The 27,410-nt window shown below is 50.3% G+C and overlaps 1 protein-coding gene across 5 annotated transcripts in view; it reads left to right on the forward strand.

Annotated features, from left to right (window-relative positions):
- The window catches only part of stxbp4 (syntaxin binding protein 4), a 166,909-nt gene that overhangs the window by 42,659 nt on the left and 96,840 nt on the right, over positions 1 to 27,410 (forward strand). For all 5 annotated transcript variants that reach the window (XM_059948193.1, XM_059948195.1, XM_059948192.1 and 2 more), the window contains 5 exons: positions 9,281 to 9,366; positions 10,476 to 10,569; positions 12,383 to 12,515; positions 19,161 to 19,267; positions 22,548 to 22,764. In XM_059948193.1, the coding sequence (XP_059804176.1) occupies positions 9,281 to 9,366; positions 10,476 to 10,569; positions 12,383 to 12,515; positions 19,161 to 19,267; positions 22,548 to 22,764 (637 nt within the window). The remainder of the gene's footprint in view (positions 1 to 9,280; positions 9,367 to 10,475; positions 10,570 to 12,382; positions 12,516 to 19,160; positions 19,268 to 22,547; positions 22,765 to 27,410) is intronic.

Below are 27,410 nucleotides of genomic sequence, written 5' to 3' on the forward strand. Positions count from 1 at the left end.
GCGACACATGATTAAACTGTGGTGCAATATAACGCTGAGGGGTTCCAGTGGTGTAACACTACACCGAGGTTTCAGCCCCCTTCGCTCCAACATCTCGCTTTCCGTGGCGGATGAAAGGACAGTGTCAGGATTTTAGTCTTTCTGGTGAAGGTGGGTCCCAGACTCTCTCCAGTGGAACAGAGGGATGTTCCTTTCCTGATTTACTCTAATAAGTAATTAATTAGAAATCACTTTACCAGTTAAGCTGATTAGTGTGTTTAAGCTTTGCCTTTCTCTTATTCCATTCCTTCCAAGCTCCTGCTCAGTAATAGAATTTAAATCCAACTAAATGCTGGTGGTGAGATGGTGAGAAGGATTGTCAGGTCTTGATGTGTGATCTTCCCCTTGCAGCAATAATCTCTCTATTGAGCTGATGCATGAACATAAAACAACACAGCACTTCAGCCCACAAACTTGTGCCGACCTTTCAACATACTCCAAGATCTATCCAAACCTGCCCTCCTACATAGCTCACCATTTTTCTATCATCCATGTGCCTATCTAAAGTCTCTGAAATATTCCTGATGCATCTACCTGGCAGGGCAATACACACATCCACCACCCTGACACCTCCCCCTATACTTCCCTTGTCCTTAACCTCATCACCACCACTGGGGCATAGGTCACCGACAGCAGATCATCACATTCCTCTGTCCTGGGCCACTCTTTCAAGTCGTCCCCAGCTGTGGGCCATCTTTGAAGATCCTTCCTCTCCCAGTGATGAGGTCTTTGGAGCTCCTGTAGCTCTGGGATTTCACACGATGGGGTTGCTAACCCAATGCCCAGCCCTCCTCCTCTCAAAGCCAGGCTTGGAACTGTCCATGGTGAAGTTTATACTTTCCTCCAATCACCCCTTGTATGAGAAAATGACTCTGGTTGTCCATTTGATCTATGCCTCTTATCATCTTGTACACCACTATCAAATCACCTCTGATCCTCCTTGTTTCAAAGAAAAACGCCCTAGCTCGTTGAACCCAGCTTCATAAGACATGCTCTCTAGTCCAGACAGCATCATGGTGAATTTCCTCTGTTGTTTGGACTAGAGGTTCAGAAAGATTTTAGATTTTTGCCAACCTTCCTCCTTCAAATAATGCCAGTCACAATCATTTCAGGGCAAGGCAATGGGATTGTGGATAGTCAAGTGACTGAATGGGTTCTTTGATGCCCTCTTGTCCACCAATCACTCATTGCATGTGTGCACACTTGTAAGGGGCATTGCAGTAATAAGCTACTGCAGATTGCAATACAAACTGATGGTTGAGCTACCTCATGCCTTGTTGGTTTCGGTCCACTGGAGTCCCTGTTACTACTATTATCCTGTGCACACAGTGTCCAGCACTTCCAGTCCATCTGCCAAAAGCCGACTTTCCCGGTGGCCAGCCATTTTAATTCCTGTCCCCATTCTTGTTCTAACTTGGTCCGCAGCCTCCTCTTTTGTCACAATGAGGTCACCCTCAGGGTGGAGGAGCAACACCTCGTTTCATCTGGGTAGCCTCCAATCTGATGGCATGAATGTTAATTTCTCCTTCAGTATGAAGATTTCCCCCTCTCTTTCCCACTTCTGTCCCCCACTCTGGCCTCTCTGCACTTCTCCTCACCTGCCTGTCGAATCCCCGGTACCCCCCTTCTTGCCTTTCTCCTGTGATCCACTCTCCTCTCCTATGGTCCTATGGTCTCTCTATAGTCCACTCTGCTCTCCTATGGTCCTATTGTCTCTCTAGGGTCCACTCTCCTCTCCTATGGTCCTGTAGTCTCTCTAGGGTCCACTCTCCTCTCCTATGGTCCTATGGTCTCTCTATGGTCCACTCTGCTCTCCTGTAGTCTCTCTATGGTCCACTCTCCTCTCCTGTGGTCCTATGGTCTCACTATAGTCCACTCTGCTCTCCTATGGTCTCTCTATGGTCCACTCTCCTCTCCTGTGGTCCTTTGGTCTGTCTATGGTCCACTCTCCTCTCCTGTGGTCTCTCTGTGGTCCACTCTGCTCTCCTATGGTCTCTCTATGGTCCACTCTGCTCTCCTATGGTCTCTCTATGGTCCACTCTCCTCTCCTATGGTCCTGTGGTCTCTCTATGGTCCACTCTGCTCTCCTATGGTCTCTCTATGGTCCACTCTGCTCTCCTATGGTCTCTCTGTGGTCCACTCTGCTCTCCTATGGTAACTCTATGGTCCACTCTGCTCTCCTATGGTCTCTCTATGGTCCACTCTGCTCTCCTATGGTCTCTCTATGGTCCACTCTGCTCTCCTATGGTCTCTCTATGGTCCACTCTGCTCTCCTATGGTCCTATGGTCTCTCTATAGTCCACTCTGCTCTCCTATGGTCTCTCTATGGTCCACTCTGCTCTCCTATGGTCTCTCTGTGGTCCACTCTGCTCTCCTATGGTCTCTCTATTGTCCACTCTGCTCTCCTATGGTCTCTCTATTGTCCACTCTGCTCTCCTATTGTAACTCTATGGTCCACTGTCCTCTCCTGTGGTCTCTCTATGGTCCATTCTCCTCTGCTGTGGTCCTGTGGTCTCTCTATGGTCCACTCTGCTCTCCTATGGTCCTGTGGTCTCTCTATGGTCCACTCTGCTCTCCTATGGTCCTATGGTCTCTCTGTGGTCCACTCTGCTCTCCTATGGTCCTGTGGTCTCTCTGGGGTCCACTCTCCTCTCCTACTAAATTCATTCCTGGCCACCTGGCTTCACCTATCACTTCCAGCTAGTCCTCCTTCCCTTCCCCCACCTTTTAATTCCGGTGTTTTATCCCCTTACTTTCCAATCCTGATGAAGGGTCTCGGCCTGAAACAACGACTGTTTATTCATTTCCACAGATGCTGCCTGACCTGCCGATTTCCTCCAATATTTTGAGTCTGTTACTTTGAATTCCCATCATCTTTTGTCAGCTGGAGCATCTATTGGTTTCAGCTGGAGTGGGGGGGGGGGGGGCGGAATGTGCCAGGGATCTGTGAGGCTGGAAAGGGCAGAAGATTCCTGCATCTTGTTGGGGTCCTACTCCATGCTGTCGGACTCTTGACCTTTTTTATTCAAGGGGACCAGGTTTATGCTGGGATGAAGTGTAGATAAAAATAGCCTGCTTACAAATCTCCAGTCCATGACCTGTTTAATCACAGAATCAGCCGCAATCTAATCAGAAACAGTGCACATCCCCTAAAGTGATTAGATGAACCAAAGCAAAGTACCCTGCACATCACCCTGGTAATGTGAACTAAAAGCCAGGCACTGAGCAGGATACACAAGGAGAGAGAAATCTTTTGTAGCAATCCCGCTCGCATTCTGTTTTCCATAATATTTTCCTTCCAGCAAATATGACAGATAATCTCTGAAATGGTGCAGGTTAATTGTTTATACATAGACGGGGCTCCTGATGATCTGAGAAACCGTAAGACATAGGAGCGGAGGTAGGCCATTCAGCCCATTGAATCTACTCTGCCATTTGATTTTGCCTGATTTATTTTCCCTCTCAACCCCATTCTCTTGCCTTCTCCCGGAACCTTGGATGCCTTACTAATCAGAACCTATTAACCTCTGCTTTAAATATACTCAATAGCTTGGCCTCTACAGCCATCTGTGGCGATGAACTCCACGGATTCACCACCCACCAGCTAAAGAAATTCCTCATCTCTGTTCTAAAGGGACATTCCTCTGTTCTGAGGAACTATTGAAAGTATCCCCTCCACCTCCACTCCATCTACGTCTTTCAATATTTGGTAGCTTTCAATGAGATTCCCCCCACCCCACTGTTCAGACACCAACATGTATGGGTCCAGAGCCATCAAATGCTCCTCATACGTTCACCACTTCATTCTCGGGGTCATTCTAATGAGCCTCCTCTGCACCCTCTCTAGTGCCAGCACATCCTTTGAATGGTTATGTCTTTGACCGTGCAGTACTCTGTAGCATGTAGAGGGTATGCCAATGGGTCAGGCCCTTCGGCCTGCAGTGTTGTTACTGACTAAACTAATAATCAAATGTCCAGCAAAACTAATCCCTTCGACCACTCAGTGTCCGTATCCTTCCAATTCCTGCACATACGGGCAGGTAGTGTTGAGGAAACGGGTAGAAAAGGTGTGTTGGCATTGGAGAGGGTCCAGAGGAGGTTCACAGGATGATTCCGGGAGTGAAAGGGTCATCGTACGAGGAACATTTGTTACCTCTGGGCCTATACTCACAGGAATTCAGAATGATGAGCGAGGAGCTCATTGAAACCTCTCAAATGTTGAAAGGCCTAGGTAGATTGGGTATGGAAAGGATGTTTCCCATGGTGGGGGAGTGTAGGACAAGAGGGCACTGCCTCGGGATAGAGGGTCGCACTTTTAAAACAGATGCTGAGAAATTTCTTTAGCCAAAAGGTGGTGAATTTGTAGAATTTGTTACCACAGGCAGTGTGGAGGCCAGCTCGTTGGGGATCTAAGGCAGAACTTGATAGGTGGGCCAGAGGAGGAGAGAAAAGGATCAGCCATGACTGAGTGGTGGAGCAACCTCGATGGGCCAAATGGCCTATTTCTGCTCCTCTGTTTTATTTATGTGCCTATCAAAGGGGATCTGGTGTCTGTCTGACACAAAATGCTGGAGGTACTCAGCAGGCCAGGCAGCATCTGTGGGAAAGAGTCGGCATTTCAGGCCAAGGCCCTTTGTCAGGAAAGGGGGGGTGAAGTCAAAGCAAAAAGTATGAGGTGACGGGTGAAACTGGGAGAACGGGAGGAGGTGAGGTAAAGAGCTGGTAATGGGAACTGGAATTGAAATGGAGGGAGGTGCCACCTCTTCTGGCAGCTGCTTTGCCGAGCACCTACACTCTGTCCACCAGAAAAAGCAGGATCTCCCTGTAGCTGCTCATTTCAATTCCCATTCCGATATGTCAGTCCACGGTCTCCTCTACTGCCGCGATGAGGCCACACTCGGGTTGGAGGAGCAACACCTCATACTCCGTCTGGGTAGCCTCCAATTTGATGGCATCAACATCGATTTCTTGATCTTCCAGTAATTGTCGCCCCTCCCCCCCCCCCCCCCCCCCCGACAAGCTGGCAACCAGCTGTACCTAATAAAGTGGCCGTAAGTGAACCGTGAAATGCGTTGTTTGGTTCAAATCAAATCAGTGAGGATGCGCTGGGGGAAGTGTGGCCATTCTTATGGTGCCAAAATACTGTAACTAATATCCTCACTACTCACTCACGTGTCTCTGGATACTCAGCATAGCCAGTATCTGCTGTTTCTCCTGTGCCTTACTCACACACAAACACAGATTCCAAAGACGTACCCGGCTAGGTTAATTGGTCACTGTAAATTGTCCCGTGGTTAGATTAGGGTTAAATCGGGGGTTGCTGGGCGGTGCAGTTTGAAAGGTCGAAAGGGCCTGTTCCGCACTGTATCTCAATTTAAAAATTCTGAAGATGCTGGAAATCCAGGCGGCATCCTTGTGAATCTCTTCTGCACCCTCTCTAAAGCCTCCACGTTGTTCCTGTAGTGTTGTGGGGCGACCCCAATAGAACACAGTACTTCTGATGCAGCCAGAATCAGTTCACAGTGATAACCTCTGCATCCCAAACACAGAGTTTGCAGAGGCTGGAAATCCAGAGCAACACACACAAGATGCTGGAGGAACTCAGCAGGTCAGGTGGCATCTATGGAGGGGAATAAAGAGTTGAAGTGTTGGGCAGAGACCCCCCCTTCAGTACTGGAAAGGAAAGGGGGGGAGAAGGCACTTTCACCAGCCACTACATCAGAGGTTCCCAGCCTGGGGTCCACAGGCCCCTCGGTTAATGGTAGAACCCCTGCTACCAGCCTAACTTATGTGACACAGAGAGTGGCTTCCAGCCTGACCCCATCAGACACCATTCACAATCCTGATATTTAATTGATCCAGCCTCTCAAACCTCTGCGTGTACACTGTACAACCCCCCACCCCTCCACTCGCCTCAACTTTAACAGGGAAAAGCAGATTTAGCTCTGGCAATCTCTGAAAAAGCAGGATTAACAAGTGGCTTGAGGACAGAGACATCGGTGACCAGCCTGCGTCTGTTTTCAGCTTACCACATCCCTACGCTCCTCCCATCCTGGGCTGCTGCATGCAATGGGGAGCCACAGGCAGAGATGTATGAGACATCAGTGAGGACAAATTTGGATTATTGTACACAGTTCTGGTCACCTACTTACAGAAAAGATGTTGAAAGAGTGCAGAGGAAATCTATAAAGATGTCGCCAGGACTTGTTGACCTGAGTTATAGGGAAAGGTTAAATCAGTTATGACTTCATTCCCCAGAGCGCAGGAGAATGAAATGAAATTTGATAGAAGTGTACAAAATTATGACAGATATAGATAGGCTAAATGCAAGCAGGTTTTTTCCACTGAGGTTGGGTTAGACTACAGCTCCTTCACTCAGAGGGTGGTGAAAGTGTGGGGCGAGCTGCCAATGGAAGTAGTGCCCTAACCCCTGCCCTCACCCCTTGCCTTTACAGAGATTATTTCTTGATTTAGAGGATTAACATGGAAAATGGAGACAATGAAAAAATATTGAAAATTAATTTAGTGACCTGTATGCTTTATGAAATGGCTCTGTAAATCTGCTTAAACCACATTAGCTTTAACCCTGTCAGGGCTGGGAGACAGGCACTGTGTCACCCACACCAGTCAGTCTGATGAGTGAAGTTACTTTAACCCTGTCAGGACTGGGAGACACGCACTGTGTCACCCACACCAGTCAGTCTGATGAGTGAAGTCGCTTTAACCCTGTCAGGGCTGGGAGACAGGCACTGTGTCACCCACACCAGTCAGTCTGATGAGTGAAGTTACTTTAACCCTGTCAGGGCTGGGAGACAGGCACTGTGTCACCCACACCAGTCAGTCTGATGTGTGAAGTTACTTTAACCCTGTCAGGGCTGGGAGACAGGCACTGTGTCACCCACACCAGTCAGTCTGATGAGTGAAGTCGCTTTAACCCTGTCAGGACTGGGAGACAGGCACTGTGTCACCCACACCAGTCAGTCTGATGAGTGCAGCTGGGGAGGTGTTCAAAGGTTTATTTATTATCAAAGTGTGTGTCCATACACAACTCTGAAATTCTTCTCTTGATAGCCACAAAACAAAGAAAGAACATGAGTCGTTCAGAGAGAAACATCAACTCCCCCCCCCCTTCTCCCATGTAAATTGAGCAAGAACATCATCCCCCAAACCCCCTCCCCTTGTACAGCAAAACATAAAAGGAACGGGTGATTTCAAAAACACAGAATATAAAAATCCCATATGGAAAAAGTTCACAGTACATAAACTTAGTAGTCCAATCCATCCAGCAAAACCATACCATCCTCTGATATCACCAATGTTCATCGAGCCACACGAGGCAGAGGCCTACCCACGTGTCACATCCACCCTCACACTGCTATGCCACTCACAGACTCCTTGACAGTGATCAGAAGGAAGGCAGTCAATGCTCAGCTCTTGCTCACCTTCTGCATTCACTTTAATGTCTCAGCCTTCCTTGACGCTTTAATCGTTGAAATGGCTCGTGCTCCGTCTCAAAGTTTAGACACGTGGAGGTCATCCGAGTATGCGCTCACTTCCCAGAATCTTCTCCAGACAACAAAGCACTGACCACTTATTCGCTCTCCAAACCGTAAATCGCAGGCTCTAACAATCCCAGAAACACATTTAAAGTGAAAAACAGACGTAAAAGAATTTTAAAAAATTTTCTTGAGCTGTCTGAAGATGTCAACCAAGGCAGCATTTACGCTGGCAGCATCCTGAAGGGCAGAGGGTACTTGGAACAAGTTTAGAGTGGAGCTGGAGCAAAGGACTTCTGCACAGAAGTGGGTCCTTCAGCCCATCTGGTCTGTGTTGAACTGTTATTCCACCTAGTCCCATCTACCCACACCTGGAGTATTGTGTGCAGTTTTGGTCTCCAAATTTGAGGAAGGACATTCTTGCTGTTGAGGGAGTGCAGTGTAGGTTCACGAGGTTGATTCCTGGGACTGTCATATGTTGAAAGATTGGAGCGACTGGGCTTGTATACACTAGAATTTAGAAGGATGAGAGGGGATCTGCTTGAAACATATAAGATTATTAAGGGATTGGACATGTTATAGGCAGGAAACATGTTCCTGATGTTGGGGGAGTCCAGAACCAAAGGCCACAGTTTAAGAATAAGGGGGAGGCCCTTTAGAACGGAGTTGAGAAAAAACTTTTTTCACCCAGAGAGTTATGGATCTATGAAATGCTCTGCCCCAGAAGGCAGTGGAGGCCAATTCTCTGGATGCTTTCAAGAAAGAGTTAGATAAAGATAGCAGAGTCAAGGGATATGAGGAGAAGGCAGGAACGGGGTACTGATTGTGGATGATCAGCCACGATCACGTTGAATGGCGGTGCTGGCTCGAAGGGCTGAATGGCCTACTCCGGCACCTATTGTCTATACTCCCATCCACTTACTTAACCAAACATCTCTTAAATGTTGCAATCGAACTTGCTTCCGCTGGCAGCTCGTTCCACACTCTCACCCACCCCTCTTAGTGAAGAAATTCCTCCTCATGTCCCCCTTAAACATTTCACCTTTCACCCTTAACCCATGACCTCTAGTTCTAGTCGTACCCAACCTCAGTGGAAAATCCTTGCTCTCATTTACCCCATCTATACCACCCCATCATTTGGTATACCTCTATCAAATCTCCCTCAATCTTCTACACTCCAGAAAATAAAGTCCTAACCTGTTCAATCTTTCCCTATAACTCAGGCCCTCAAGTCCTGGCAACATCCTTACAAATATTCTCTGTGTTCTTTCATAATAAATCAGCTGTGATGGAATAGCAGAACAGACTTGATGGACTGAATAGATTAATTCTGGTCTTCAGGTCTCATATTCTCAATATTTATTGCTTATTTGTTTCTTTGGTGTCTGCACAGTTGTCTCCTGCACTCTGGTTGAATGGCCCAAATGGGCTGTCTTTCATTGGTTATTATTCAGTAGATTTATTGAGTATGCCCACAAGAAAAGATAATGAATCTCAGGGCAGTAAGTGGCGACTTATGTACTTTGATAATAAATTTACTTTGAACTTTTGAACTTTAATCTTATGGTCTCAGTGTTAATTTGAATCTCTCACTAGCTTATGAAGTCCTGAATATTGTACAATGTGATGTTAGTCATTGAGGAAACTTTTAACACAATAGTAAAGGGGTGTTTTGGGAGGTTGGACATGCTGGTAGGAGTTGACGGAATGTGCGTTTGGTTCTAATTCTGGTCTCGTTCCCTTAGGAGAGAGTTCACAGAGCTGATGGAGAAGTATGGGTCGCAGAGTAACACAGGATCGGCCCGGAGCTCCCCCACTCCCCACATCATAGGTGAGGTTCCTGCCCCATCGGCCCCCTCTGAGCAAGTCCAGGAACACACTTCATGTGGATCATGGATGGGAGAGGGGAGGGGAGCAGGTAGACATTGGCTAGCCAGAGTGACTAAGAGTGTGAGGGACAGAGTTGGTTCAAGACTAGCCCACCGATGGTTGACTGCATCTGTCTGTCTGTTGTCCCAGTGCACTGTAATGTCTGCCCTGCCTTGGGTTGTACACCAGCTTTGAGAGGTGGTTGGTGATCCATGTGGAGTGTAAAAGGTACGGGTACAGTGAGCCAGGTCAGAAGTACCAGGGGACTTGTAGCACTGCTGGGCAGTGTGTCCATTTCAGGGTTTGTAGTGTGCAGTCAGTCGGGACATCCAGTCCTGGAGTCAGCAGTTGGAGAGACAATTCCCAGGATATTAACAGGCTCTTTACTGGAGGGTGCACTCAGTCCTGGGCAGGAATCGGTCGGGACATCCAGTCCTGGGGTCAGCAGTTGGAGAGACTATTCCCAGGATATTAACAGGCTCTTTACTGGAGGGTGTACTCAGTCCTGGGCAGGAATCGGTCGGGACATCCAGTCCTGGGGTCAGCAGTTGGAGAGACTATTCCCAGGATATTAACAGGCTCTTTACTGGAGGGTGTACTCACTGAGTGGATTAGGCGTGATGTGATACACTTCATAATTTAAAACTTGAGAATAAGTAAAACCAACCCAGAGAGTTTTGGAATCAAGGCTGCAGACTCGGACTAAAGGGACGTTTCCTTCAAAACTGAAATGAGGGATTTCTTGAGCCAGCTGTTGGTGAATCTGTGGGATTTGCTGCCCCAGGTGGCTGTGGTCAGTGGGTATAATTATGCCAAGGATTGGTAATGGGGTAAAAGGTTAGACCGTAAGTCATAGGAACACGGTTAGGCCATTTGGCCCATTTAGTCTGCAGAGTTATGTGGTAAAGCCCAGAGAACGGGGTTTAAAAGAAACCAACCACGATCGAACGGTGGTGATGAACTTGTGGGCCGATTGTCCCAATTCGGCTCCGCTACCTGATGGTGAAGCCAGCGAGCTGCGTCATGTGGCCCCAGCCACGCAGTGAGTGACCTCTCACGTTACCCCCGCAGGAAGATGCCCGGAGAGTCCGACCTCCTCCTCCTCTGGTTCCCTCAGCCCCAAGGACATCGGACCCTCGGCCCAGGCCGCGGCGTCAGCAGGAAGGTACAGTCGGAGTGTGGGTGGGTGGGGGGGTTGCTTCCCCAGAGAACTAGGGTACCCTGCCTCTGGCACCAAGACCCCCACCCTCCTCTGCTCCTACCAGCTCTGTACGGGAGGGGTGACAGGGGTCACATTCAGGGGGTGAGGTACGGGAGATTGGTGTTGGGACTCTGTGGTTGGGTCAGCAGGTTTGAGAGGTGACAAGTATTTAGTGTGGGGAGGTGAAGGTGGGGTCAGGATTCTGTTGTAGAGTGACTGGGGAGGGAGAGTAATGGGGAAGGATAGGGGTTACGATCCTGGGACAGGGGAGGGGGTCACCCACATCACTCCTGTGGGTGGGTGAGGGCCGTGACGGGAGTTGGGGGTGATGGGTCAGGATCCTAGTGTCGGCGGTGATGGAGATCGGGGTGGGGGGTGGGGGAGAGCTGTGACAGGTTATAATCTAGTGTCGGTGGCGATGGGGGGTGGGGGAGAGCTGTGACAGGTTATAATCTAGTGTCGGTGGCGATGGGGGGTGGGGGAGAGCTGTGACAGGTTATAATCTAGTGTCGGTGGCGATGGAGATCGGGGTGGGGGCTGGGGGAGAGCTCTGACAGGTTATAATCTGGTGTCGGCGGCGATGGAGATCGGGGTGGGGGGTGGGGGAGAGCTGTGACAGGTTATAATCTAGTGTCGGTGGCGATGGGGGGTGGGGGAGAGCTGTGACAGGTTATAATCTAGTGTCGGCGGCGATGGAGATCGGGGTGGGGGAGAGCTGTGACAGGTTATAATCTCGTGTCGGCGGCGATGGAGATCGGGGTGGGGGGTGGGGGAGAGCTGTGACAGGTTATGTCGGTGGCGATGGAGATCGGGGTGGGGGGTGGGGGAGAGCTGTGACAGGTTATAATCTAGTGTCGGTGGCGATGGGGATCGGGGTGGGGGAGAGCTGTGACAGGTTATAATCTAGTGTCGGTGGCGATGGGGATCGGGGTGGGGGAGAGCTGTGACAGGTTATAATCTAGTGTCGGCGGCGATGGAGATCGGGGTGGGGGCTGGGGGAGAGCTGTGACAGGTTATAATCTAGTGTCGGCGGCGATGTGGGGGGGGTCAGGGATCTGGTGTTGGTGGCGACAGGGTCAGTTTGGGATTGGTGAGGCCATGACGGTGGGGTTGAGATCCTGGGAGCGCTGGGCACTGACCCCTGGTTGGGACGTGTTGCCTCTGACCCTCCCTGTGTCCAGGGTGATGGTTTGGGGGTTAAAGGGGTGACGGTGGGGTTGGGATCCAGACCGTGACACACAGCTTCTGTCCCTAGTGACAGGGATCAGTGGGGGGGGCGGGGCAGCCCATGCAGATACGCAAAAAGGAGCTGCAGTCTCGCACACTCCAGGTACATGTGGTACACGGTCTCCTCCGTCCCACAGAAGTGACATGCGGGTGGGAGATCTGTGTACTGGGGACCTCCCTCGCACACTCCAGGTACATGTGGTACACGGTCTCCTCCAGCCCGCAGAAGTGACATGCGGGTGGGAGATCTGTGTACTGGGGACCTCCCTTGCACACTCCAGGTACATGTGGTACACGGTCTCCTCCATCCCACAGAAGTGACAGGTCCGTGTACAAACTAAAGAACTTGTTGCAGGGTGCACAGCAGCCTCCACCCCAGATCCCCCAGGTGCATGGGAAGAACTCCCTCATGAAGGCGTTTCCATTGGGGACCCCCCCCCCCTCACCTCCAGGTGGAAAGACAGCCCAGGCATATAGAGGTCAAGGTGATGGTGGGTCGGGATCCTGACTGGGACACAATGCTTCTGACCCTACCTTCGTCCTCTTGCAGTCATGGTGCAGTCCAGCTTATCACCGTTCCCAGGGGTCTGGGTCTCGGTCTGAACATCTCGGGTGGCACTAACAAGCCCGACGGGCCGATGGTGCACGTGCAGGAGGTGGTTCCCGGCGGAGAGTGTCACAAGGTAAGTGTCTGCACTCTGCCTGCAAGTGTGTGATCGCCACATTCACCCGCGAGTGTGCGAGGAACAGAGTGTGTGATCGCCACACTCACCGGCGAGTGTGCGAGGAACAGAGTGTGTGATCGCCACACTCACCGGCGAGTGTGCGAGGAACAGAGTGTGTGATCGCCACACTCACCCGCGAGTGTGCGAGGAACAGAGTGTGTGATCGCCACACTCACCGGCGAGTGTGCGAGGAACAGAGTGTGTGATCGCCACACTCACCCACGAGTGTGCGAGGAACAGAGTGTGTGATCGCCACACTCACCCACGAGTGTGCGAGGAACAGAGTGTGTGATCGCCACACTCACCCACGAGTGTGCGAGGAACAGAGTGTGTGATCGCCACACTCACCCACGAGTGTGCGAGGAACAGAGTGTGTGATCGCCACACTCACCCGCGAGTGTGCGAGGAATAGAGTGTGTGATCGCCACACTCACCGGCGAGTGTGCGAGGAACAGAGTGTGTGATCGCCACACTCACCCGCGAGTGTGCGAGGAACAGAGTGTGTGATCGCCACACTCACCCGCGAGTGTGCGAGGAACAGAGTGTGTGATCGCCACACTCACCCGCGAGTGTGCGAGGAACAGAGTGTGTGATCGCCACACTCACCGGCGAGTGTGCGAGGAACAGAGTGTGTGATCGCCACACTCACCCGCGAGTGTGCGAGGAACAGAGTGTGTGATCGCCACACTCACCCACGAGTGTGCGAGGAACAGAGTGTGTGATCGCCACACTCACCGGCGAGTGTGCGAGGAACAGAGTGTGTGATCGCCACACTCACCCGCGAGTGAGTGAGGAACAGAGTCTGCTGACCCTTCCCACTGGCCCTACAGGACCAGTCAACACCTGGAGACTGTGAGCAATTTTTAGCCCCATATCTAAGAAAAGATGGGTTGGCTTTGGAAAAGGTCCAGAGGAGGTTCACAGGAATGATCCTGGGAGTGGAGGAGTTAACACGTGAGAAGCGTTTGATGGCTCTGGGTCGGTACTTGCTGGAGTTTAGCAAACTAAGGAGTGATCTCATTGAAATCCATCAAATATTGAAAGGCCTAGATAGAGTGGACGTGGAAAGGATGTGGGGGAGTCTGGGACCCTAGGACACAGATAGAGTGGATGTGGAGAGGATGTTTCCTGTGGTGGGGGAGTCTAGGACCAGAGGTCACAGATAGAGTGGATGTGGAGAGGATGTTTCCTGTAGTGGGGGAGTCTGTGACCAGAGGACACAGATAGAGTGGATGTGGAGAGGATGTTTCCTGTGGTGGGGGAGTCTAGGACCAGAGGACACAGATAGAGTGGATGTGGAGAGGATGTTTCCTGTAGTGGGGGAGTCTGTGACCAGAGGACACAGATAGAGTGGATGTGGAGAGGATGTTTCCTGTAGTGGGGGAGTCTGTGACCAGAGGACACAGATAGAGTGGATGTGGAGAGGATGTTTCCTGTGGTGGGGGAGTCTAGGACCAGAGGACACAGATAGAGTGGATGTGGAGAGGATGTTTCCTATAGTGGGGAGACTAAGACCAGAGGACACAGATAGAGTGGATGTGGAGAGGATGTTTCCTATAGTGGAGGAGTCGAGGACCAGAGGACACAGATAGAGTGGATGTGGGGAGGATGTTTCCTGTAGTGGGGGAGTCTGCGACCAGAAGACACAGATAGAGTGGATGTGGAGAGGATGTTTCCTATAGTGGGGGAGTCTGGGACCAGAGGACACAGATAGAGTGGATGTGGAGAGGATGTTTCCTATAGTGGGTGAGTCTAGGACCAGAGGATACAGATAGAGTGGATGTGGAGAGGATGTTTCCTGTAGTGGGGGAGTCTGGGACCCTAGGACACAGATAGAGTGGATGTGGAGAGGATGTTTCTTGTGGTGGGGGAGTCTAGGACCAGAGGACACAGATAGAGTGGACGTGGAGAGGATGTTTCCTGTGGTGGGAGAGTCTGGGACCACAGATAGAGTGGATGTGGAGAGGATGTTTCCTGTAGTGGGGGAGTCTGGGACCAGAGGACACAGATAGAGTGGATGTGGAGAGGATGTTTCCTGCAGTGGGGGAGTCTGGGACCAGAGGACACAGATAGAGTGGATGTGGAGAGAATGTTTCCTATAGTGGGGGAGTCTGGGACCAGAGGACACAGATAGAGTGGATGTGGAGAGGATGTTTCCTATAGTGGGGGAGTCTGTGACCAGAGGACACAGATAGAGTGGATGTGGAGAGGATTTTTCCTGTGCTGGGGGAGTCTGCGACCAGAAGACATAGATAGAGTGGATGTGGAGAGGATGTTTCCTGTAAGGGGGGAGTCTAGGACCAGAGGACACAGATAGAGTGGATGTGGAGAGGATGTTTCCTGTAGTGGGGGAGTCTGGGACCAGAGGACATAGATAGAGTGGATGTGGAGAGGATGTTTCCTGTAAGGGGGGAGTCTAGGACCAGAGGACACAGATAGAGTGGATGTGGAGAGGATGTTTCCTGTAGTGGGGGAGTCGAGGACCAGAGGACATTGCCTCCAAACAGAGCTATGTTCCTTTAGAGCACAGATAAGGAGGAATTTCTTTAACAGTAGGCGGTGAGTCTGTGGAATTTATTGCTGCAAATGGTTGTGGAGGCCAAATCATTCAGTATATTTAAAGCAGAGGCTGATAAGTTCTTGATTAGTAAGGGTGTCAAATGTTATGGTGAGAAGGCATGAGAATAGGATTAAGAGGGATGATGAATCAGCCATGATGGAATGGCAGAGCAGACTCAATGGGCTGAATGGCCTAATTCTGCTCCTATGTCTTATGGTCATGGACAAAGCCTCACTAACCTGGCTTCAGTGGTCCTTGGACTAGAGCAACTCACTGGAAAATCAGCAACAGAACATCTTAAACTCACATTCTGACAGCTGAACCCTGTCTCTGAGTCCATGAAGGGACTGCTCATCAAGTTCTGGTTGCACTTCAGCCCCAGGCTCCTGATCTACAGTCACCCAGTGCAGAGGAGAGGGCCACTAGAGGGATCTCCTGGTCAGTTTGCTTCTGGGCCTGGCCAAGCTGCCTTTCATGGGCAGTTGGTGGTTCCTCCCAAGCTGACGACCTGCCCCTCTTCTAGGATTACATCCGTGCCTGGGAGTCCCTGGAGGTGGAGCACACAGTGGGCAACACGGTGTTCACGTGCACTTCAGGTGGAGATGTCTGTGTTACAGTCAGAGTCTGGTTTGTTGTCACTGTCGTCTGTCATGAAATTTTGCAGCAACAGCTCAACCCTCTTACCATAAGCTTGTAATAAGTTAGCTAGTACTGTGAATGCAAAACTGACAGCAACATAACTCAACACTGCCTGGGAATAACAATGAAAGGGCCATTACCAGTAAATAAACAGGATATAAACAGTAAATAAACAGGACGGATATGATTCGGGTAAACACAAAAACATAAAAGTTTGTACGTTTCACCTAAGCAAGACAATCACCTGTATGAATACTGACACATCCATGCAAATCACTGTTTGCCAGGAAGCAATAATTTAGCTCACCCCAGTATAAAATTAGACTGAAATTGTGTTGATAATATATTTTAAACTATAATAAACCAAATAAAGAAAAAGCACATCACATGTTTGTATGTCTGTAACGTGCACATAATCATTGTGAGCTCATTGTCGTGTATATAAATATCAGTCTATAATGTGCATGTAATCGTTGGAGCTCATTGTCGTGTAATCAATCCAGTTTGCTTCACTTCATTTACTCACAGTTCTGCACTGGAAAAACCAATCCAAGTAAAAAAATAGATATCAATGCAACATCCAAGGAAAAGGCATTGAGCTGCCTCCTGTTTCCCTTTCTCCAAGGCCGTATGTGGCTGGCCCACTGGAAGTTATCTGCACATTCTCCATGAGACGAAAGTCTGCATGAGGATTTTCAAACACCTGTATCTGTCCTTCCAAATTGGGTTCTGTGACCATTTCATCATGTTCTTCAGCCATCTTTGTTGTCCATCTTTTCTTGAAATTTTGATCCCGCACCCTCTCTGGAATGGCTGCCCCTATCCTTTGTTTCTTTGGGGCATCTTATTGGCCAAAATGATCACAAGACAAATCCTATTGGCTAATTCAACAAGCCTAACTTATTAATCAACCAAAATTTTATTCAAACAGCAAAAATGAAATACTTGATAGCTAATGTAATTAAAGGAACACTTTTTCATATATAGATTTGCATTTTGAGGAAATCTACAAAGAAAAAAAAATGCCCACTAGCATAACTGTATTGATAAAACATGGTCTTAAACCAGGGTATTACGAGTGCAATGCATAAAATATACAATCAATCACAGTAGAAAATATATTTTTAAATAGGTAATGCAAAAAGAGAGCAGCAATAATAAGGTAGTGTTCATTGTTCATTCAGAAATCTGATAGCAGAGGGGAAGAAGCTGTTTCTAAAATGTTGAGTGTGTGTCTTCAGACTCCTGCACCACCTCATTGATGGTAGAATGAGAAAAGGGCAAGTCCTGAATGGTGGGGGATTTATAATTTGAAACTATTGACTGAATAGATGTATTGCTTATTGTGTGTAGTTTTGGTCACCGACCTATGGGAATGACATCAATGTGCTTGAAAGAAGAAAGAGAAAATTTTACAAAGATGTCACTGGGACTTGAAGACCTGAGTTATAGGAAAAGATTGAATAGGTTAGGACTTTATTCCCTGGAATGCAGAAGAATGAGGGGAGATTTGATAGAGGTATGTAAAATTATAAGGGATGTAGATAGGGTCGGCAGGCCTTTTCAAATTGGGTGAGGTTGGGTGCGACTAGAACTAGAGGTCATAGATTAATGGTGAAAGGGGAGCCTGTGATGAAGATGGCTAAGTCTACAATCCTCTGCAGCTTTTAACAATCCATGGTACATCTGTAGAAATTTACTGGAATCTTGGACAGACTAAATCTCCTCAAACTCCTAATGAAGCCTGCTTTCTTGGTGATTGTATTAACTGGGCCAGGATAGATCCTCCGACAGGTTGACTGCACGGCCACTGGAGGGCGCTGTTACCCTGCCGGCAGCTCTGCCAGTTGCCGGCGTGTGAAACCCCTGGAGTGCGGCTCACTAGACCTGACAAGTGGCTGATTCAGGTTCCGTTCCCACAGCAGTTCTCTGTTCTTGTTGAGGGGGGCTTCGGTAGCTGGGGAGAGACGTGCTTTTTTTGGAAATTATGTTATTTATTTACTTGGTGATACAGCCCGGAGTCGGCCTTTCCGGGCCTTTGAGCTACGTTGGCCCTGTAACCCCTGATGACCCCAAATGACCCTAACCTAAACCATGGGACAGTTTACCATGACCAGTTAACTGACCCGGTATGTCTTTAGACAGGGGGAGGGGACAGGAGCACCCAGATAAGACCCACACGTTTCATGGGAGGACATACAGACTCCTTACAGAATGGCATCGGCATTGAACTCCGAACTCTGGAACACCCTGCGTTGTAATAGCGTGGCATTAACCGCCACACTACGTCCGAACATTGGAGCATACCATGAAATGCGTAATTTGCATCACAGCCAACACAGTCGCTGCCCGCTAGTATCGCCACTTTTCTGGTGCCAGCATAGTATGCCCACAACTCACTACCCTTATCCCTTGCATCTTTGGAATGTGGGAATGCACGGTCATGGGGAGGGCATATAAACTCCTTACAGGCGGTGGTGGAAATTTAACCCCAATCGCTTGCGCTGTAGAGGATTACGCTAACCACTATGCCCAAGCAGAGGGAGTGAGGTGCAGATGTTCCTGCTAAGAACTCCCTGCCAAGTGTGTCCATCATTCTCATGTCCAGGCATCAGAACACATAGAACACACAGGCCCTTTGGCCCATGATATTGTGCCCACCTTTTAACCTACTCTAAGATCATTCTAACCCTTTCCTCCTACATAGCCCTCCATTTTTCTATCATCCATCTGCCTATCTAAGAGTCTTGGAAATGTCTCTAATGTATCTGCCTCTACCACTACCCCTTTCAGGGCAATCCACACACCCGCCAGAATCTGTAATAAAAAAAAACCTACCTCTGACAACCACCTGTACTTTCCTCCTATCACCTGAAAATTATGTCCCCTTGTATCAGTCAGTTCCATCCTGGGAAAATGTTTCTGACTGTCCACTCTATCTGAGCCTCTTGTCATCTTGTACACCTCTATCAAGTAATCTCTCGTCCTCCTCCACTCCAAAGAGAAAAGCCCTAGCTTGCTCAATCTCTCTAATCCAGGCAGCATCCTGCTAAATTTCCTTTGCACCCTCTCTAAAGCTTCCACATCCTTCCTTTGGTGAAGTGACCAGAACAGGATTCAATATTCCAAGTGTGGTCTAACTAGGGTTTTATATTATCTCACAGCTCTTGAAATCAACTCCCCTATTAATTAAGTACAACACACCATATGCCTTCTTTACCAACCTCTCAGCTCGTGCGGCAACTTTAAGGGATATGGGTCCCCAAGATCTCTCTGTTCCTCCACGCTGCCAAGAATCCTGCTATTAATCCTGTATTATTCCTTCAAGCTCGACTTTCCAGGGTGATTCCCTTCAGATCGAGCTCCCTTTGCTTCCTGTAACCTGCACTTTCTTTGTCCGGCAGGATGGGAGACTGAGAGCCGGAGACCAGTTGGTGTCTGTCAACAAGGAATCTCTGGTTGGAGTTACCCACGACAAAGCTAGGAGCATCCTCACCAGGCTGAAGCTGAGGTACGTGCTGGTGTGAGGGCAGTAATGTTCATAGAGACTACGTGTGTGTCACCGCATCTCAATGAGGCAGCCAGTTATAGAACGCAGAGTTCTGCAATCTCGGCATGCCAACCTGTACAGCTTTTTCTGATCCTGTGCCTTGGTGGAGTGTATACATAGTTCCCTGAAGATGGAGACACACGTAGACAAAGAGGCAAAGAAGGCCAGGAGACTGAGTACAGGAGCTGGGGCTTATTGTTACAGCTGTACATGATGCTTGTGAGGCCACGTTTGGAGTGTAGTGTACAGTTCTGATCACCCTACCCCTATGAAGGATGCATTATTGTTGTTGTTGTTCATCCCTCGGAGTCGAAGACGACCACGACTTCTGTCAGGTGGAGGGTTTGTGACTGTGGGTCCGGAGGTGACTGGTGAGGCCAATCCGGGCCCTGAAAGCTCGCCCGCATGTGGGAGGGGGAATGGTTTAAAAGGGACCTGAGGGGTTATTTTTTTCTACACAGAAGTGAGTACATGGAACAAACTGCCAGAGGAAATGGTGGAGGGAAGTATAATTGTACGGGTTAAAAGATATTTGGACAGGTAGGAGCGTTTAGAGGGATGTTGAAAGTAAAGTTACCATATATGTCACCATAGACAACCTTGAGATTCATTTCCTAGTGGGCATACTCAATAAATCTATAAATTCTCAATATATACTTAATAAATAATAACCATAACAGAATCAATGAAAGACTGCACCAATTTGGGTGTTCAGCCAGTGTGCAAAAGGTAACAAGGTGTAAATACAAAAAGAAAGAAAAATAATAAATAAATAAGCCATAAATATTGAGAACATGAGATTAAGAGTCCCTGAAAGTGAATCCCTTCATCTACATCATTAATGTATATTGTAAACAGCTGCGGTCCCAGCATCGAACCTTGCGGTACCCCACTGGTCACAGCCTGCCATTCCGAAAGGGACCCGTTAATCGCTACTCTTTGTTTCCTGTCAGCCAGCCAATTTTCAATCCATGTCAGTACTCTGCCCCCAATACCATGTGCCCTAATTTTGCCCACTAATCTCCTATGTGGGACTTTATCAAAAGCTTTCTGGAAGTCCAGGTACACTACATCCACTGGCTCTCCCTTGTCCATTTTCATAGTTACATCCTCAAAAAACTCCAGAAGGTTGGTCAAGCATGATTTTCCCTTCATAAATCCATGCTGACTCGGACTGATCCTTCTACTCTTTGCCTCCTTCCAATCAATCACTGCTCTATCCGTGTTAGTATCTTTCCTGTAATACCAGGGGCTCTTAACTTGTTAGGCAGCCTCATGTGTTGCACCTTGTCAAAGGCCTTCTGAAAATCCAAGTACATATCACCTGATTCTCCTTTCTCTATCCTGCTTGCTATTTCTTCAAAGAATTCCAACAGATTTGACAGGCAAGATTTTCCCTCGAGGAAACCATGCTGACAGTGGCCTATTTTATCTTGTGCCTCCAAGTACCCTGAGACCTCATCCTTAATAATCAACTCCAACATCTTCCCAACCACTGACTAACTGGCCTATAGTTTCCTTCCTTCTCTTTCCCTTCTTAAAGAGTGGAGGGTCATTTGCATTTTCCTAGTCTTCGAGAACCATTCCAGAATCCAGTGATTCTTGAAAGATCATTACTAATGCCTCCACAATCTCTTCAGCCATCTCTTTCAGAACCCTGGGGTGTAAACCATCTGGTCCAGGTGACTTATCTACCTTCAAGCCTTTCAGTTTCCCAAGAACTTTCTCTCTAGTTAAGGTAACTTCACACATTTCATGCCCCCGACACCTGGAACTTACAATATACTGCTAGTGTCTTCCACAGTGAAGACTGATGCAAACTATTTATTCAGTTCGTCTGTCATTTCCTTGTCCCCCATAAGTACCGCTCCAGCATCGTTTCCAGTGGTCCAATATCTACTCTCGCTTCTCTTTTACACTTTATGTATCTGAAGAAAGGCTTGGTAGCCTCTTTAGTATTATTGGTTAGCCTACTTTTGTATTCCATCTATTCCTCAATGAATTTTTCATCTGCTGCCTTTTGGTTTTTAAAACCTTCCTCCTCTATCTTCCCGCGAATTTCTGTTCTGTTATACACCCTCTCTTTTGACTTTTATGCGGCTTTGACTTCCCTTGTTAGCCACGGTTGTGTCCTCTTTCCTTCAGAATACTTCTTCCTCTTTGGAATGTATGTATCCTGTGCCTTCTGAATTGCTTTCAGAAATTCCAGCCATTGCTGCTCGGTGTTCTTTTCTAATCGATTTGGCCAACTCCTCTCTCATGCCTCTGTAATTCCCTTTACTCTCTTTTTCCAGTCCTGATGAAGGGTCTTGGCCCGAAACGTCAGTTGTTTACTCTTTTCCATAGGTGGTACCTTAGCTGCTGAGTTCCTGCAACAATTTGTATGTTTTGATAGGGTCTGTCACTTCAATACACTATGGGGCCTAGACCCCATTGCCTCAATTTGGCCTGTACCTGACCTTTCCGATTCAGCCTGGCACATAAATTGTTGTCCAGACATCAGGTTCAGTCGCTCCGAAATGCTCTGGGGCCAGTTCCCGACCTTTTCAATTTGGCTTGGCCCTTAAATTATTGTCCAAACATTGGGTTCAGCCGCTTCGGTATGCTCTGAGGCTTGGACCCTGCTGCCTGTGCATGACCTTTCCAGTTTGACCCAGTGCTTAAATCGATCAAATCTCGAGCCTTCCTCATTCTCGGTGACGGGCCTGCTGCCTCGCCTCACATCGGTTTTGCTGCATTGAATTGCCCCCAAGTTATAGACTTATTGCTTGTGGTGATTTACCAGAAAAAGAGTAATTAGCAAGTATTTAGGTGATTTCCTGGTTACATCGAGCAACAGCCAGAAATGGCTGAGATTCACCAGCACTATCTTAAATAAAGTACACATATGTCACCATATACAACCCTTCTTGTGGACATTCACAGTAAATACAAGAAACTCAATGGAATTAATGTAGGACTGCCTCAAAAGGACGGAAAACTAATATACAAAAGACAAGAAACTCTGCAACTACAAAAGAGCAATAAATATACAGAAATATGAAATGAAGAGTTCTTGAAAATGAGTCCAAAGGCTGTGGGAATAGTCTAGTGATGGGGCGACTGAAGGTGAGAGCCTGTTTTCAGATTGAAATGTGGGGCAGGCAGTCTCTTCTCTGTGGGTGGAGGGAAACGTCTGGGTGGGGCTGGATCCCTGTGGGAGGCTGGGATGTCCTGTGTTACTTCTGGTCCTTCCCTGCAGGTCAGAGGACATGGTGGAGATTGCCTTTATGAGAAGAAGCTCTCAGTCAGAGAGTGCAGGGGCCCAGCCGAACCCACCCCCTGTCTCTCCCAGCGGCTCTACTGCCCCCAAGCCTACCAGTTTCAGTTTCCTGTTGCCCCCACCCAGCCACCGGCACGGTCCAGCAACCCCGGTCCAGAGCCTGACCGATGACTCCGCCTCCCTGCAGTCCACTCAGGTGAGGAAGGGGGTAAAGTGAGGCTGCGGAGCGAGGGAGGGAGTGGGGTGACGAGGGTGAGGGGTAGGGATGGTGTGTGAGGGGGTGGAGTGGTGCTGGGGACGGAGAGGGAGTGTGGGGTGACAAGGGTGAGGGGTGGGGATGGTGTGTGAGGGGGTGGAGTGGTGCTGGGGACGGAGAGGGAGTGTGGGGTGCCAAGGGTGAGGGGTGGGGATGGTGTGTGAGGGGGTGGAGTGGTGCTGGGGACGGAGAGGGAGTGTGGGGTGATGAGGGTGAGGGGTGGGGATGGTGCGTGAGGGGGTGGAGTGGTGGTAGGGAGGGAGAGGGAGTGTGGGGTGAAGAGGGTGAAAGGCGAGGATGGTGTGTGAGGGGGTGGAGTGGTGCTGGGGAGGGAGAGGGAGTGTGGGGTGACAAGGGTGAGGGGTGGGGATGGTGTTAGGAGGCGAGACGTGGGACAGTAATGGGGATGGAGTGTGGTAGGGAAGGAGATGGAGTATCGGGGGTGAGTGAGTGTGGGGAGGATGGAGTGTGGTAGTGAAGGAGATGGAGTATCGGGGGTGAGTGTGTGTGGGGAGGGATGGAGTGTGGCAGGGAAGGAGATGGAGTATCGGGGGTGAGTGAGTGAGGGGAGGATGGAGTGTGGTAGTGAAGGAGATGGAGTATCGGGGGTGAGTGAGTGTGGGGAGGATGGAGTGTGGCAGGGAAGGAGATGGAGTATCGGGGGTGAGTGAGTGTGGGGAGGATGGAGTGTGGTAGGGAAGGAGATGGAATATCGGGGGTGAGTGAGTGTGGGGAGGATGGAGTGTGGCAGGGAAGGAGATGGAGTATCGGGGGTGAGTGAGTGTGGGGAGGATGGAGTGTGGTAGGGAAGGAGATGGAATATCGGGGGTGAGTGAGTGTGGGGAGGGATGGAGTGTGGCAGGGAAGGAGATGGAGTATCGGGGGTGAGTGATGTGGGGAGGGATGGAGTGTGGTAGGGAAGGAGGGAGTATCGGGGGGGTGAGTGAATGTGGGGAGGATGGAGTATGGTAGGGAAGGAGATGGAGTATCGGGGGGTGAGTGAGTGTGGGGAGGGATGGAGTGTGGTAGGAAAGGAGATGGAGTATCGGGGGTGAGTGAGTGAGGGGAGGGATGAAGTGTGGTAGGGAAGGAGATGGAGTATCGGGGGTGAGTGAGTGTGGGGAGGATGGAATGTGGTAGGAAAGGAGATGGAGTATCGGGGGTGAGTGAGGGGAGGGATGAAGTGTGGTAGGGAAGGAGATGGTATCGGGGGTGAGTGAGTGTGGGGAGGATGGAATGTGGTAGGAAAGGAGATGGAGTATCGGGGGTGAGTGAGGGGAGGGATGAAGTGTGGTAGGGAAGGAGATGGTATCGGGGGTGAGTGAGTGTGGGGAGGATGGAATGTGGTAGGAAAGGAGATGGAGTATCGGGGGTGTGTGAGTGAGGGGAGGGATGGAATGTGGTAGGGAAGGAGATGGAGTATCGGGGGTGAGTGAGTGTGGGGAGGGATGGAGTGTCGTAGGGAAGGAGATGGAGTATCGGGGGTGAGTGAGTGTGGGGAGGGATGGAGTGTGGTAGGGAAGGAGGAGTATCGGGAGTGAGTGAGTGTGGGGAGGATGGAGTGTGGTAGGGAAGATGGAGTATCGGAGCGCGAGTGAGTGTGGGGAGGATGGAGTGTGGTAGGAAAGGAGATGGAGTATCGGGGGTGAGTGAGTGAGGGGAGGGATGAAGTGTGGTAGGGAAGGAGATGGAGTATCGGGGGTGAGTGAGTGTGGGGAGGATGGAGTGCGGTAGGAAAGGAGATGGTATCGGGGGTGAGTGAGTGTGGGGAGGATGGAATGTGGTAGGGAAGGAGATGGAGTATCGGGGGTGAGTGTGGGGAGGGATGGAGTGTCGTAGGGAAGGAGATGGAGTATCGGGGGTGAGTGAGTGTGGGGAGGATGGAGTGTGGCAGGGAAGGAGATGGAGTATCGGGGGTGAGTGAGTGTGGGGAGGATGGAGTGTGGTAGGGAAGGAGATGGAGTATCGGGGGTGAGTGAGTGTGGGGAGGGATGGAGTGTGGCAGGGAAGGAGATGGAGTATCGGGGGTGAGTGATGTGGGGAGGGATGGAGTGTGGTAGGGAAGGAGATGGAGTATCGGGGGTGAGTGAGTGAGGGGAGGGATGAAGTGTGGTAGGGAAGGAGATGGAGTATCGGGGGTGAGTGAGTGTGGGGAGGATGGAGTGCGGTAGGGAAGGAGATGGTATCGGGGGTGAGTGAGTGTGGGGAGGATGGAATGTGGTAGGGAAGGAGATGGAGTATCGGGGGTGAGTGAGTGTGGGGAGGAATGGAGTGTGGTAGGAAAGGAGATGGAGTATCGGGGGTGAGTGTGGGGAGGGATGGAGTGTCGTAGGGAAGGAGATGGAGTATCGGGGGTGAGTGAGTGTGGGGAGGGATGGAGTGTGGTAGGGAAGGAGGAGTATCGGGAGTGAGTGAGTGTGGGGAGGATGGAGTGTGGTAGGGAAGGAGATGGAGTATCGGGGGTGAGTGTGGGGAGGGATGGAGTGTGGTAGGTAAGGAGATGGAGTATCGGGGGTGAGTGAGTGTGGGGAGGATGGAGAGTGGTAGGGAAGGAGATGGAGTTTCGGGGGTAAGTGAGTGAGTGTGGGGAGGGATGGAGTGTGGTAGGGAAGGAGATGGAGTATCGGGGGTGAGTGTGGGGAGGGATGGAGTGTGGTAGGGAAGGAGATGGAGTATCGGGGGTGAGTGAGTGTGGGGAGGATGGAGTGTGGTAGGGAAGGAGATGGAGTATCGGGGGTGAGTGATGTGGGGAGGGATGGAGTGTGGTAGGGAAGGAGATGGAGTATCGGGGGGTGAGTGAGTGTGGGGAGGATGGAGTGTGGTAGGGAAGGAGATGGAGTATCGGGGGGTGAGTGAGTTTGGGGAGGATGGAGTGTGGTAGGGAAGGAGATGGAGTATCGGGGTGAGTGAGTGTGGGGAGGGATGGAGTGTGGTAGGGAAGGAGATGGAGTATCGGGGGGGGTGAGTCAGTGTGGGGAGGGATGGAGTGCGGTAGTGAAGGAGATGGAGTATCGGGGGTGAGTGAGTGAGGGGAGGGATGAAGTGTGGTAGGGAAGGAGATGTGTTATGGGGGTGAGTGAGTGTGGGGAGGATGGAGTGTGGTAGGGAAGGAGATGGAGTATCGGGGGTGAGTGAGTGTGGGGAGGATGGAGTGCGGTAGGGAAGGAGATGGAGTATGGGGGGTGAGTGTGTGTGGGGAGGGATGGAGTGTGGTAGGGAAGGAGATGGAGTATCGAGGGTGAGTGAGTGTGGGGAGGATGGAGTGCGGTAGGGGAGGTGATGGAGTATCGGGGGTGAGTGAGTATGGGGAGGATGGAGTGTGGTAGGGAAGGAGATGGAGTATCGGGGGTGTGTGAGTGAGGGGAGGGATGGAATGTGGTAGGGAAGGAGATGGAGTATCGGAGGTGAGTGAGTGTGCGGAGGATGGAGTGTGGGGAGGATGGAGTGTGGTAGGGAAGGAGATGGAGTATCGGGGGTGAGTGAGTGTGGGGAGGATGGAGTGTGGTAGTAAAGGAGATGGAGTATCGGGGGTGAGTGAGTGTGGGGAGGATGGAGTGTGGGGAGGATGGAGTGTGGTAGGGAAGGAGATGGAGTATCGGGGGTGAGTGAGTGTGGGGAGGATGGAGTGCGGTAGGGAAGGAGATGGTATCGGGGGTGAGTGAGTGTGGGGAGGATGGAATGTGGTAGGGAAGGAGATGGAGTATCGGGGGTGAGTGAGTGTGGGGAGGAATGGAGTGTGGTAGGAAAGGAGATGGAGTATCGGGGGTGAGTGTGGGGAGGGATGGAGTGTCGTAGGGAAGGAGATGGAGTATCGGGGGTGAGTGAGTGTGGGGAGGGATGGAGTGTGGTAGGGAAGGAGGAGTATCGGGAGTGAGTGAGTGTGGGGAGGATGGAGTGTGGTAGGGAAGGAGATGGAGTATCGGGGGTGAGTGTGGGGAGGGATGGAGTGTGGTAGGTAAGGAGATGGAGTATCGGGGGTGAGTGAGTGTGGGGAGGATGGAGAGTGGTAGGGAAGGAGATGGAGTTTCGGGGGTAAGTGAGTGAGTGTGGGGAGGGATGGAGTGTGGTAGGGAAGGAGATGGAGTATCGGGGGTGAGTGTGGGGAGGGATGGAGTGTGGTAGGGAAGGAGATGGAGTATCGGGGGTGAGTGAGTGTGGGGAGGATGGAGTGTGGTAGGGAAGGAGATGGAGTATCGGGGGTGAGTGATGTGGGGAGGGATGGAGTGTGGTAGGGAAGGAGATGGAGTATCGGGGGGTGAGTGAGTGTGGGGAGGATGGAGTGTGGTAGGGAAGGAGATGGAGTATCGGGGGGTGAGTGAGTTTGGGGAGGATGGAGTGTGGTAGGGAAGGAGATGGAGTATCGGGGTGAGTGAGTGTGGGGAGGGATGGAGTGTGGTAGGGAAGGAGATGGAGTATCGGGGGGGTGAGTCAGTGTGGGGAGGGATGGAGTGCGGTAGTGAAGGAGATGGAGTATCGGGGGTGAGTGAGTGAGGGGAGGGATGAAGTGTGGTAGGGAAGGAGATGTGTTATGGGGGTGAGTGAGTGTGGGGAGGATGGAGTGTGGTAGGGAAGGAGATGGAGTATCG

Source organism: Hypanus sabinus, chromosome 23 (genome assembly GCF_030144855.1).
Source record: "Hypanus sabinus isolate sHypSab1 chromosome 23, sHypSab1.hap1, whole genome shotgun sequence".
NCBI lineage: Eukaryota > Metazoa > Chordata > Chondrichthyes > Myliobatiformes > Dasyatidae > Hypanus > Hypanus sabinus.